The 13,752-nt window shown below is 41.4% G+C and overlaps 1 protein-coding gene across 5 annotated transcripts in view; it reads left to right on the top strand.

Annotated features, from left to right (window-relative positions):
* The first annotated feature begins 1,567 nt into the window (after window positions 1-1,567).
* ap3b1a (adaptor related protein complex 3 subunit beta 1a) overlaps window positions 1,568-13,752 on the top strand; it is a 95,555-nt gene continuing 83,370 nt past the window's right edge. For 2 of the 5 annotated variants that reach the window (XM_031802369.1, XM_020458212.2), the window contains exons 1-3: window positions 1,568-1,884; window positions 12,437-12,512; window positions 12,752-12,826. In XM_031802369.1, the coding sequence (XP_031658229.1) occupies window positions 1,745-1,884; window positions 12,437-12,512; window positions 12,752-12,826 (291 nt within the window). In that variant the 5' untranslated portion in view covers window positions 1,568-1,744. Of the gene's footprint in view, window positions 1,885-10,549; window positions 11,460-12,436; window positions 12,513-12,751; window positions 12,827-13,752 lie in introns of those variants that run through there. The other 3 variants (XM_020458211.2, XM_020458209.2, XM_020458210.2) reach the window with 3 other exon arrangements.

The following is a 13,752-nucleotide window of genomic DNA, read 5'->3' as shown; positions in this document are numbered from 1 at the left end:
TCCATCTCCAAATGGACTGGTGGAACACGCAGTACAGACGAACAAAGAAATGATGATGAAAAGTGCAGAAGGGAGCATAGCAGCAAAGGTATCACGTATTCTGTGTAGCTACAGAATAACTCCTCAATCCACAACAGGACTTTCTCCTGCTGAGATGTTATTAGGTATAGACTACACTCCAAATTGTACCTAGTCTATCCTGACCTGAAAATGAAAGTTGTACCCAAACAAAACAGACTGAAAGAGAACAATGACAAACGCACCAAGGGCCGAAGTTTTGGAGACACGGACCCTGTCCTGATCAGAAATTTCAGTCATGGGCAAAAATTGATTCCTGGATTCATAGACTCAGTGACTGGTCCTGTCTCCTACAAAGTCATGTTGGGAGATGATAAAATGGTTTGTAGACATGTTGAATGGATTCTTGTCAGACGAGATGGAACAACCATTTAGTTACCAGTTGTGATGACAGGCTGTTCTCTAGCTATCCAAGTGCTTCTGTGGTGCAGCTTCTGCAGACTGAGACTGTAACAGAGGAAACAGTTCACCAAGAGCAGAATCCAATTTCATACTCAGAGCCCGGCTCAGGAACAGTTGGTGGCTTTTCCACCATTGAGAATGAACACTACCCCAAGTGTTCGTCGATCAGAGGCATGCAAAGCTTCCACAACGCTTCAAATTTGATCTCCGAACAAGAAAAAAAAGAACGGTGATATAAATTGTTTTAAAAGACAACTTAAAGACTCACAGTAAAAGACTCTAGTGTTAAATACTTAGTTTCCCATGCATTTGAAAATCTAATTATTGTGAACATGTGAAATGTGGTATTAACGTCATTACACATACACATCACCTGGTGGTGTAGCACTTGAGTATCTATTGGTGTCTTTGTTAGTGTTGGAATGCCCACCTGACACACAGTGTAGCTGCGACTGCATGCCTGCAACACCATGCTCTGGGTTAGTAATATATATATGTATATACATTTTCACCTTTATTTAACTAGGCAAGTCAGTTAAAAATTCATTCTTATTTACAATGATGGCCTACCCCGACCAAACCCGGACGACATTGGGCACTGCCCTATGGGACTCCCAATCATAGCTGGATGTGATTCAGCCTGGATTCAAACCAGGGACTGTGTGTCACCTCTTGCACTGAGATGCAGTGCCTTAGACCACTGAAACAAGTAATACGTTTATAAAGACCTACTCCCTCACTCCTTCCAAGGTATAAAGAGTTCCATAGGTTATTACAATTGACAATTTGACATAATGTTGATATCATTATATTTTCTCCTAGCCTACATTATTATGTAAAAAAGCATACATGACTCTTCCTGCATGTACAAAACCCTGTCACAGACGTTCTCATACGCTCTCAACTTAAATGGGGCATCAACAGTCGGGCAACAAAAATACTGCACGCTCCCACTTTCGTTTAGAGCGCACGCGCGTCATTGAATACGCCCCTCAGCTAATTTGATTGGCTTGCGACCATATTTACCGTGGTAACGGGGTGGTCAGGTGCTTCATCATTCCCTCCTGTCATGTGACTAAAACTTATCCAACTCATACTTCCGGTTCTGCATGGATGAGGGAAAAAAGTTGCATGTTCATGATAAAGTTTTTTTTATCGCTTCCCCTTCTAATTAGCATCATAAAACTGTCAACGACTGCAATTTTGTTTTACGATAGTTTAGACCTTTCACAATAAACATTTCTGTACACTTGCAAAACGTCAAATGTTGAGTATGTCGACGAACAATTTGTCGTACAGCGACCAAGGAGGAACTGATTCAGCGGTGGAGGTTGGGCAGGAGACTACCCCGACCTCCTCCAACGCTGGGGCTGGATTTGGCCTGTTCAGCGTCGACTTTAAAAAGTAAGCCAGTTAGCTAGAAAGCATTTTAGTAACTTGCTTGTGTAAGCTATGTTTTCAATTTAATTAGCTAGCTAACATGGCTGGTGGTGGTAGCTAGCTAGATATACAGCTGTCAACCCAGTTGCATCTTTAGCTAGTCTAGCTGCAATAGATTTTATGGTAGCTTCAGGCTTGAAAAAGCTTTTGTTGATAGCCAGCACTTATCAAAGATGCAGTTTGCGTGGAAGACATGTTGACATAAACAAAAAAAAGATGACAAATAATCACCCTTTTTAATACTAGCACACATTTTACGTTACACACCATCACGTCGTTTTATGTTGTAGAGCTGTACTGCGTCAGATCATTCTAAATTAATAGCTACATCAAAATAATGCTTGCTGTGCTATGCACATAGGCTATCCTCAGTTGTAGAAAAAATACCACATCTTCTTCCCCTCTCACTGTCATAAACTAAAGTGATTTCTATACTTTCCCAACACTTGTAAATCCTTGTAAACTACCCATTCAGAACCTTTAAATTTGAAAAAGAGAGATGAAATGGAACTGACAAAGTGTACAAGGTGGTCCTCCGCTGTCAGCGTCAAGTGATGATACCACTAGAGGGCAGTCCATCAGTTTGGGCATCCTGTTGTCATGATGTGGCTTTTACTGTAAATCAGGGCCTGTATTCACGTAGGATCTCAGGGAAGGTGTGCTGAATTATGATCCGTTTTGTATAGCCTAATCTTATGCATTATGATCTTGAATATGAGCCCAATAGTTTAGTTACTCATTTGTATGATTTGAGAGTGATAACTGTGTTTCCCAAACCATGCCCTGGGCGTTGGGATCAGTTATTATTTTACTATCAGTAGGCTAATCTTTTCCCCAGCTGGCTCCAGACAAGGCTATTTTGTCTCGCAAAGTCTCAGACAGTCAGCCATTATGAAATTTAATTCAACCTGAGTATCTTTGAAGCTGAATTAACCACTGTTAGTTTGTCTCTACAATTGGGCCTATTTCCCATGTAGACTAATCATTCTAGCAGTTTTAAGAGGTACCAGTATAAAGGTTTTATTGAATATGTTTGTGCTGTGCAAATGCCATCATAGAATGGAATGTCTACTGGTATGTCTGGCATGTCTCTACTTCTATCTGTTCTTCAGTGTTCCATGTAGCCTATTGTTGCTCTGTTTAGCTGCTGACAGTAGAACAGCCTCAACTATCTCAGTTTCCATCAAGCAGTGACTTGTCAGCCTAATGTTTAATGTGGTGTGGCTCTCTGAATTCTTTAATTCCTCTCACATGACAGTTGGCCTGTTTGGTGGTTCAGGGCCAGTAGGCCAGGTCTGGTAATGGAGACTAGATGACCCTTGGTTGGGCTGCAGGGCTTGGGGGGGAAATGCCTGGATGTGAATGATTCCACTCTTTCTCCATAAACTGTGACACATGATACCTAGGCTTTACTCTGAGATCTAATAGGGAGTCTGTCCTAAAGGATTATCAAGCTAGTAACCTAACCTTGGCTTATGTCAGGCATTCATACATTAACTCACTATTTCACAGGCATTAATTCCCTTTACATTATATTGTTCAAATGAAGAGGGGTTTTTCCGGAACTTCCCAAACTCAAGTCAGTGACCGATAGCATGGTTGTATTAAACCAACTCACTAGCCCCACACCTCTCGTATATCTGCATTGATTGAATGGATGTTAGCATAGGGTAGGTGAAGGTTTTATCCCATTTAATAGTTTAAGACCTACTGGAAGATTGATTTCTGAGAATGTTGCTCTGTGTAGTTCTCTATCTTGCAATGATTGTACCATAACACTAGATGGCAGGCTTGAATGGTAAATCAGAAAGCAGTGAATCACTGATAGTTTTTGTGGCTTTTTTAAAAACTTGCCTTTGTTATTCATATATTGGCAGTAAACTTAATCCTCTCTTGCACCTTTTTGCTCAAAGATATTAAAAACCTCTTTGGGCTGAGATCCCGTTAACGGGATCGATATGACAACAGCCAGTGAAAGTGCAGGGCACCAAATTAAAAACAACAGAAATCTCATCATTAAAATTCCTCAAACATACAAGTATTTTACACCATTTTAAAGATACACTTCTTGTTAATCCCACCACAGTGTCCAATTTCAAAAAGGCTTTACAGCTAAAGCACCACACACACCAAACAATTATGTTAGGTAAGAGCCAAGTCACAGAAAAACAGCTATTTTTCCAGCCAAAGAGTGGAGTCACAAAAAGCAGAAATATAGATAAAATTAATCACTAACCTTTGATGATCATCAGATGACACTCATAGGACTTCATGTTACACAATACATGTATGTTTTGTTTGATATAAAAATAATCTGTTTACATTGGCGCGTTACATCTGGTGATTTTAGAGACATCAATTTACAGAAATACTCATAATAAACATTGATAAAATATACAACTATTATGCACGGAATTATAGATACACTTCTCCTTAATGCAACCGATGTGTCAGATTTAAAATTAAAAAAACTTTACGGAAAAAGCAGACAATGCTATAATCTGAGTCCGGCGCTCAGAGACCAAAACAACCCAAACAGATATCTGCCATTTTGTGTAGTCAACAGAAGTCAGAAATAGCATTATAAATATTCACTTACCTTTGATCTTCATCAGAATGCACTCCCAGGATTCCCAGTTCCACAATAAATGTTTGTTTTGTTCGATAATATCCATCGTTTATGTCCAAATACCATCTTTTGTTAGCGCGTTTGGTAAACAAATCCAAACTCACGACGCGCGTGCAAGTCTAGCGGAAAGTACGGACGAAAAGTCCAAAAAGTTATATTACAGGTCGTAGAAACATGTCAAACGAAGTATATAATCAATCTTTAGGATGTTTTTAACATAAATCTTCAATAATGTTCCGACCGGATAATTCCTGATGGTAGAAATGCAATGGATCTTTAGGATGTTTTTAACATAAATCTTCAATAATGTTCCGACCGGAGAATTCCTGATGGTAGAAATGCAATGGATCTTTAGGATGTTTTTAACATAAATCTTCAATAATATTCCGACCGGAGAATTCCTGATGGTAGAAATGCAATGGAACAGAGCTCGCTCTCACGTGAACGAGCATGGCCAGCTCATGGCACTCTGCCAGAGCCCTGACTAATTCAGCTCCCATTCCCCCTTCCTTCACAGTAGAAGCATCAAACAAGGTTCTAAAGACAGTTGCCATCTAGTGGAAGCCTTAGGAAGTGCAACATGACCAATATCCCACTGTGTATTTGATAGGCCAAGAGTTGAAAAACTACAAACCTCAGATTTCCCGCTTCCTGGTTGGATTTTCTCTCAGGTTTTTGCCTGCCATATACGTTCTGTTATACTCACAGACATCATTCAAACAGTTTTAGAAACTTCAGAGTGTTTTCTATCCAAATATACGGATAATATGCATATCTTAGCTTCTGGGACTGAGTAGCAGGCAGTTTACTCTGGGCACCTTGTTAATTGTTTACTCCATGTGTAACTCTTTGTTGTCTGCTCACACTGCTATGCTTTATCTTGGCCAGGTCGCAGTTGCAAATGAGAACTTGTTCTCAACTAGCCTACCTGGTTAAATAAAGGTGAAATAAAAATAAAATAAAATAATTCATCCAAGCTACTCAATACTGCCCCCAGCCATATAAGACGTTAATAGATGGCCTTTGTCTGAGTCGGCTTTCTCCAATGAAATTAAATTAGTCAGTTTGCGGTTTTAAATAATGTTTGTCGTGTGACACAGTCAGGGGCAAAGCCACATTCCTGTAGATTATCCTGATTAGCCTGGGCTCTTCTTACCTCATGGTCTACTCTGCTTCTCTGCATCACAGCACAGCAACATGTGACTGACTGTCTGGTTGTCCTCAAGTGATCAGCTGCTTCCTAAAACGCCATATTATTTTATTGTGGTTCAGTCTCCCATGTTATAGGGATTTAATGAGGACCTGGTTTATGTCAATGGGGTGGGCATTTCCATTTTAAAGGACCTCTGCACCAATTATTTTTTACTAAGGCATGCATATGTGCATTTTTCAACAACTTCCCATCCTAGAAATTTGGAATAAGCAAAGGCTTTAATTTCTGGTCAAACAGATGGAAAAGGGGTTTTAGAAATATTAAAGAAAAAGTCTTAAAGGGTATTAGAAATACATTGAAACACAAATACCCCTGCCAACTAATATCAACACTTATATTTCATTTTGGAGAAATTATTATAATTATAATTAGAAATTATTATTGTCTTGAAGTTTAAGAAACATTGCCTTGAGCCTTGTAATTCCTTACCAAAAACCCACATCTTTAAGATATTTAAACATTTCTAATGAAAGTTCAGAAGTAACAAGTAAAGGTAGACTACTGTACCAATTAGTTTGTGTTTTTACTGAGGTCAAGCTTGTTTATGAATTATTAAGTAATTAAAACTTGTAATTCTGTTACCAAATCGCTAATCATAGTAGTCACAAACCACAGTAGGGTCACCTGCTTACTGTCCTCCTTTCCACTGGCATATTGTAATGTTTTTTTTCTTCTCAACTTTCTGTCATCTGGTGGTCAAAGCAAGCCTGATAACAGTCTCCCTCTCACTCTCCCTTCCGTGCTGTCTCCTCCCTCTCTTCAGTTAATGTCTCATCTCCTGGCTCTTACTGACACATACCATGACACCTAACAAATCAAATCAAACTTTATTTGCCACATGTGCCGAATACAAGTGTAGACTTTACTGTGAAATGCTTACTTACAAGCTGTTAACCAACAGTGCAGTTCAAGAAGAAGAACATATTTACCAAGTAGACTAAAATAAAAAAGTAGTAATAAAAAGTAACACAATAAGAATTACAATATGAGGCTATATACAGGGGGCACCGTTACCGAGTCAGTGTGCAGGGGTACAGGCTAGTTGAGGTAACCTGTACATGTAGGTGGGGGCCAAGTGACTATGCATAGGTAACAAACGAACAGCGAGAAGCTGCAGGGGGTGTCAATGTAAATTGTCCGGTGGCGATTTTTATGAGTTGTTCAGCAGTCTAATGGCTTGGGGGTAGAAGTTGTTGAGAAGCCTTTTGGTCCAAGACTTGGTGCTCCGGTACCGCTTGCTGTGCGGTAGCAGAGAAAACAGTCTATAACTTGGGTGACTAGAGTCTGACAACTTTATGGGCTTTCCTCTGACACCGCCTGGGTATATAGGTCCTGGATGGCAGGAAGCTTGGCCCCAGTGATGTACTGGGCCGTTCGCACTACCCTTTGTTGCGCCTTACGGACAGATGCCGAGCAGTTGCCATACCAGGCGTGCCCTCTACACGACTGTCTTGGTATGTTTGGATCATGATAATTCGTTGATGTGGACACCAAGGAACTTGAAACTCTCAGCCTGCTCCACTACAGCCCCGTCAATGTTAATGGGGACCTGTTCGTCCCGCCTTTTCCTGTAGTCCACGATAAGCTCCTTTGTCTTGATCACATTGAGGGTGACCTACCCTCTTTGCATTTACTGTAGCAAGCACCCTCACCCACTGAGCACCGGAAGTCCATGGACGTTGAAAAGTCAACCAATCATGGACGTCTATGTTTCACACGTTTGGATAAAACAGTAGAGTACTGTAAAGAATAGTACAGAAAGTGGAGTACAGTAAAGCACAGAACTCGTGTACCTTAATAGCAAACTTGTATGCCATCTGTAAATACGAATAAAATGGTTAAATTACAAGCCTAGTTGGTTTAGCCACAGAAAAAATGGCTGCAACCTTCCTGCTAGCCGTAATTGGCTGAGATAATGAGTGGGCTGGACTTGCCGAGAGATGAGTTTGGATTGTGTCTGCCATATAGCACGCCTCTGTCTATTTGAGCTGTTCTGTTTGTCTAGGTAATCCTGTCTAAGACTGCTTTAATAAAAAATAATTGTATCGTGTAGTAAAACTGCGTAAGTGTTGCTCTCCACTTTCTGGAGGACCGATTTTTGAAATCAGTGGAATTTGAGTATGATAGCTAAGGAGATGGAGAAAATGCCTGTCTCTTGATCACATCTTCAAACTAAGGGCAACCATGGCATCAGACAGGAGACGCGTCCATCCATGATGTATGCAGGTAAGATAGTCTAGCTAGCTACATTTTCAGATATTACACATTTCTAATTTAGGCAAACGTGCTTTAATTTCAATTTAAAGTTTACTGTTAGCTAGCTAACGTTAGCTGGCTGGCTCGCTAGCTAATGTTACCTGTACAATCATATTATTTGTATCTCAGAGCCATCTGCTTGGCTACTTATAGCCTAATGTTAGCTAGCTAACATTGAACCTGGTTGGTTAGCTACCTGCAGATTCATGCAGGGTAGTAATGTTATGGTTAATTGTTTAGCTAGCTACATGTCTTAACAAAAGACTCCACTATGCAATTAACCATTTCAATAGAATGTCACTGCAACAATTGTTGATAGACGTACTAGCTGGTAAATTCTCTCTGGCTATCCACTCCAATTTCAGACCATGGGTAAGGTAGTCTAGCTAGCTACATTTTCAGATATTACACATTTCTAATTTTGACAAAGTATTTTCATTTATAGTTAGTGTACGTGCATAATACTCCTGGTATCTGAGCCATTTGCTTGGCTAGGTTTCGCCTAATGTTAGCTAGCTAACATTGAACCTGGTTGGTTAGAGACCTGCATATTCATGCAGGGTAGTAACGTCATGATTTGGGATTATGGTTCATTGTTTAGCTAGCTAGCTAACAGAAGACTCCACTTTGCAAGTAACCATTTCGGGTGCGTTCGTAAATTCAGTCTGGCCATCTACACCGATTTCAGAGCACTCACATCTGAGTGTGCCAGAGCGCAGAATAACTGATGAATTTACGAACGCTCAACAACCGTTGAATATGGCTGGTGTCAGTAAACATCGGGAAAAATTTGTAATATTATTGTTGCCAGCAGTACAATTAGACACCAACGCTATGGATAACATGAAAACAGCCTAACCAGCTCTGCTTGGGCGAGTAAAATGGGGGGTTCTCTCATTTGTCTGGAAGTAGCTAGCCAATGTTAGCCAGTTAACTTGGGTGCTTGACTGCCGTTGTGAGGTCAGTCCATTCAGATCAACCCTACTCATCGGCCAGAGAGTCCAGTGTGCGCTCTGAATGCTCCAAATTTATGATCGGACAATCTGACAGCACAGTTGCAATCACCAACGCTCTGGATAACAGAGCAGCCTAACCAGCTCTGCTTGGGCGGGAAATGTTCAGTGAGCTGTTCTCATATTTATGTCTGGAAGTAGCTAGAAAGTTAGCTTGGGTGCTTGACTGCTGCTGTTAAAGAGATGGGAGGGTCTACAGTTTAAGAGGGTGCAAACAATGCTGAAAGGGTGTAGACAAAGAAGGGCTCTCCAGTAGTAGTACAAAAACATTAAAAGGCCATCTTCTCAAAAGTGAGTTTACAAGTTTATCAACTTTCAAAGCAGAATTACTTTCCCATTGTTCCTCAACTGTAGTGTATGATATGTCATTTTGTAGCTCTGAGTCTCTACTTTTATCCAATGTATAAAATTTAAAAAAAGACACCATTTCAAATTTTCTACCCAAGACTGATTTGAGTCAGTCAGTCACATTTGACTGTTTTTGGATTTTTTGTTAATTTACTGTTAGTTGTTTACAGTTAGTCGGCAGCAAAATCGAACAAAATTTGTGTCCCTAATTTCTACCTTTGTATACCTATTCGGAATCCATCACCATGAAGACAATGATATTCATATCTGTAATTATGTATTTCTGTATAGTACAGAACAGGGACCCATGATGTAATTCCGTTACAGTAATTCCATTACTGAATGTAAATCCACTTCACCTGCTGTAATTCCATAATCAAAATACATTTGTTCAAACTTATAGCTGAAACCCCATTCTTTCTGCAGACTGAAACCCCATTCTTTCTGCAGACTGAAACCCCATTCTTTCTGCAGACTGAAACCCCATTCTTTCTGCAGACTGAAACCCCATTCTTTCTGCAGACTGAAACCCCATTCTTTCTGCAGACATCTTTGAGTCATAATTCAAAGCAGATGTTTTAGTTTTTTTGGTCGCATAAAAAAAGTGAGGTAGATTTGACTGTAATTCTGTTACTAAACTTTGCATCTGCACAGTTCTTCCAGTAAATGTTTTTTTTGTTAAATGTTCTATGTAAATTGTTCAAAATAGTCCTTGTCCATAGAGTTAGTTAAACTTTGAAATCAATGGCAGACAATAGTAGCCTATGTAACGGCAGCTAATAAACCAGCTGATTGGAGCAGTTTACAGCGCCTTATCCTGCTGGTCGTTATGTGAGTGAATTACCATAGCTTTCTCAGGGCTGGTTGATTTGTAGAATCGCTTCCCAGAATTAAAAACCTAGGAAAAGTGACTAGGCTGGTTGAAATGTGAAGAATGACATGTATAGTTGTTGGGTGTTGTCCTAACTGTGGTTCCCCTGGCAGTGTGTGAGGCTGGCAGGGCCTTTATCTAGCCCAGCCCTGGCAGCAGTTCCCTGGTAGGGCACAAGGCAGGCGTGGGTGTATTGTGCTGTGGACAGAGGTGGTGAAAGCTTCTGTGTGTTTACCCTGAGGCTGATAAGGCCCTCCCGTTTCCCCTAGAGGGAAGTGGCCACAGTCACAGGCAGAGACACAGAGAACTAAACTACCACCCTACAAGCACTGACTCTGGCAGAGAGAACCAACTGAGCTACCACCCTACAGCTACACACGGACAGAACTAATCTATGTCCAGAGAAGAGGAGGAGAAGCGGAAGAAGAAGCCATTGTCTGGTGGGCCAAGGATCTGTCAGACAGGGAACTTCATCCCTTCTCCAGATTGGATTTAAAACAGTGAAGACTGAGTCATACTAGTAGTCTGCAAAGAGGGCAACTTCAACTTGCAACTCCCTCTACCGACATCGAGCTAAGATGGTGCTCAATAGTTTAGTAGCCTGATGTGAGAGAGCTGGGGAGAGAGAGAGAGAGAGCGAGGGAGCTGGGGAGAAAGAGAGAGCTGGGTTGAGAGAGCTAGGGAGAGAGAGAGAGAAAGCTGGGGGGAGAGAGAGACAGTGAGAAAGAGAGAGAGCTGGGGGGAGAGAGAGACAGAGAGAGAGAGAGCAGGAGAGCGAGATGACAGGCAGGAAATGCCTGGAGTCACAGGACTGAAATAAAGCAGAACAACTGGAGTATAACTGGATGACCAGGGGGAGCTGTCTGTGCCAGGGAGAGGGCCAGAGGTTTAGCCAGCTGCAAGGGCATCCTGTGTCTCCTCTTACCTACTGACAGAAGTGGAGAAAGGAGAGTGAGGAAAACTGACAGAGAGACGAGAGGAGAGCAACAGACAGGCCTGTAGAAGCTGTAGCAGTATGAATGGTCACCGAGGTTTCTCTGTGCTGCGTTCTGAGGCAGCAGGGGCTGTGAGGACAGCTCTGGTGTCTGCTGAGAACCTCCAGCTCACCTTAAAGACTGAACTCAGCCAGGAGGAGCAGCACCTCACACCCCACACACACACCAATGGAGGCCCCGATGAGACACACACCAAAGGGTACTGTACAGAAGTGTGAGTCTTGGCACTTGCTTGTGATGTGTGTCTTCAAGTTTACCAAATAGCCTAGCGTTTCCTGATCACTAGCTGATTAGTTGATTGTGACATTGTGAGTCACTCACGACCTGACATTGCTTTCTCTGCGCCTGGTAACAACACCCAATATGGTTAAGTTGTGTTTTGTGGTTTTCATTCTCCCTACCCATCCCCCCCTCTCCCTCATGTTGTTCAATTTGATTTATTTGTTTTGATTTATTAGGATCCACATTAGCCGACGCCATTGGCGACATCTAGTCTTACTAGGGACTAAAAAGACATTACAGACAAAATACTTTACAATTTACGTAGATATAAAAACATGAACAGTTACACATGTCAGTACATACACAACAAGTAAGTCACATGGGGAGGGGCATTGTGCCGTGAGGTGTTGCTTTATTCGTAAAAAAACAACAACCCAGGTTTGCTGTTCACTTGCGCTATATAAGATGGGAGTTCCGTGCAATCATGGCTCTTTATAATACTGTATGTTTCCTTGAATTTGTTCTGGACCTGGGGACTGTGAAAAGACCCCTGGTGGCATGTCTGTTGGGGTAAGTGTGTCGAAGTTGACTATGCAAACACAATTTCCAAGTCAAACTCTGTGCACCACAGTTTTCCATTCTTAAGTTAATGAAATTCATTAATCGTTGCGACAGGGTAGCCTAGTGGTTAGAGCGTTGGACTAGTAACCGGAAGGTTGCAAGTTCAAACCCCCGAGCTGACAAGCTACAAATCTTTTGTAGAACAGGCAGTTAACCCACTTCCTAGGCCGTCATTGAAAATAAGAATTTGTTCTTAACTGACTTGCCTAGTTAAATAAAGGTTAACAAAAAATAAATTCCTGGCTACATCAGTGAGAGTTGTCTGGTGTACAAAAGCGCATCTGCTAATTAAATAAGCCATATTAAATAGTGTATTGTACATTTTCTAATCTCTTTCTCCCCCTCCAGGAATGAAGACCTTAAAGAGATGCTTGAGAGCAACAAGGAGTCGCTTAAACTGGAGGCCATGAAGAGGGTTGTTGGGGTGAGTAGTATAACCTATACACACACATTCCTGATAAGTGCACATCAGCTAAGTGCACTGCAAACTCAGTTCAAGTGTACTTCAGTTTTATAGTCTCAATTAATTTACTGAACATTTTTTTTTAATCCTCCTTTGAAAAAAGTATAAATAGATGCAGTACATTACTATTTTATTGTACATATCATACTACAGAAAATTGAATACTGTGGTGAAACATGTAAGTGATTTTCTGTCTACAGCTGATCGCAAAGGGGAAGAATGCCTCTGAGCTGTTCCCAGCAGTGGTGAAGAACGTGGCTAGTAAGAATATAGAGGTAGGGCATCATCCACACACACATACACTGAGCATCCATTCTATTTGCACAACATGGTTGAAAACATTGAGAAGGCTCTATCTAAAAGAACACAGAGGAACACACATCTCCCCACTGCAAGTATGAGACCACAGAACCACTGCCCGGCCAGATGAGTTCCCCACTCCTGGTAATATTGATCAGGAGAATAAACAAGCAGTACGAAAGGGTGTGTGTGTGACAGGGCAGCCAATGGTAGGGAACTGGAGCAGGTTGGTGGGAGTAATTGGCAGAGGAGAGCCCATGGTCACGTCCTCTCTCTCCCCCCTCACATACACCAGCTGCTAGGGCTAGGGTAGTGGTAGATCTCTCTCTGGGCCTCTGCATCTCTCTGTCTGTCTTCACCTCTTTCCTCTGCAGGCCTGTGTAGTGCTGTGTGTTATTGATTGTCTCTAATCAGAAAGCAGCACAGGACACAGAGTATTGAAGAAATAATGTTATTTAATATCAGGATGCTTTGTTTTCTTCAACTAGTTCTAGAAACAACATCCTGATACTAGACATCCTGGAGGTGTGTGTATGAGTGGGAAAACGAGGGTAGTATGGGGGGAGGAGGGGCTAGACTGTATGATGACTGATCTAATAATGGATATTCAATCACTAGCTTATTTGATTAGTATTCCTAGTTTTGAACATCTATTTTCTGTGATGTTGTCAATATGATGTGATTCCCTTAAAACTAGGCAAGATGGGTTATGTCCTCTCTTAGTCATTAATGCTGTTAATTCACCCACTAATTACTGCAGTGATTGAGAACTGTTTCACCACAGCTGAACCTCCCCGTACACACACCGAATAACACTGGTGAATCATGAAAGGGCCAACCTTTAACCCCCAGAACGGACACTGGACAAATATTAGCTCAATCTCCTACGTGTGAAGGGAGA

This window comes from Oncorhynchus kisutch, linkage group LG23 (genome assembly GCF_002021735.2).
Source record: "Oncorhynchus kisutch isolate 150728-3 linkage group LG23, Okis_V2, whole genome shotgun sequence".
Classification (NCBI taxonomy): Eukaryota; Metazoa; Chordata; class Actinopteri; order Salmoniformes; family Salmonidae; genus Oncorhynchus; species Oncorhynchus kisutch.
The sequence above is the reverse complement of the archived record's forward strand: the minus strand, read 5'-3'. Positions and strand labels throughout refer to the sequence as shown.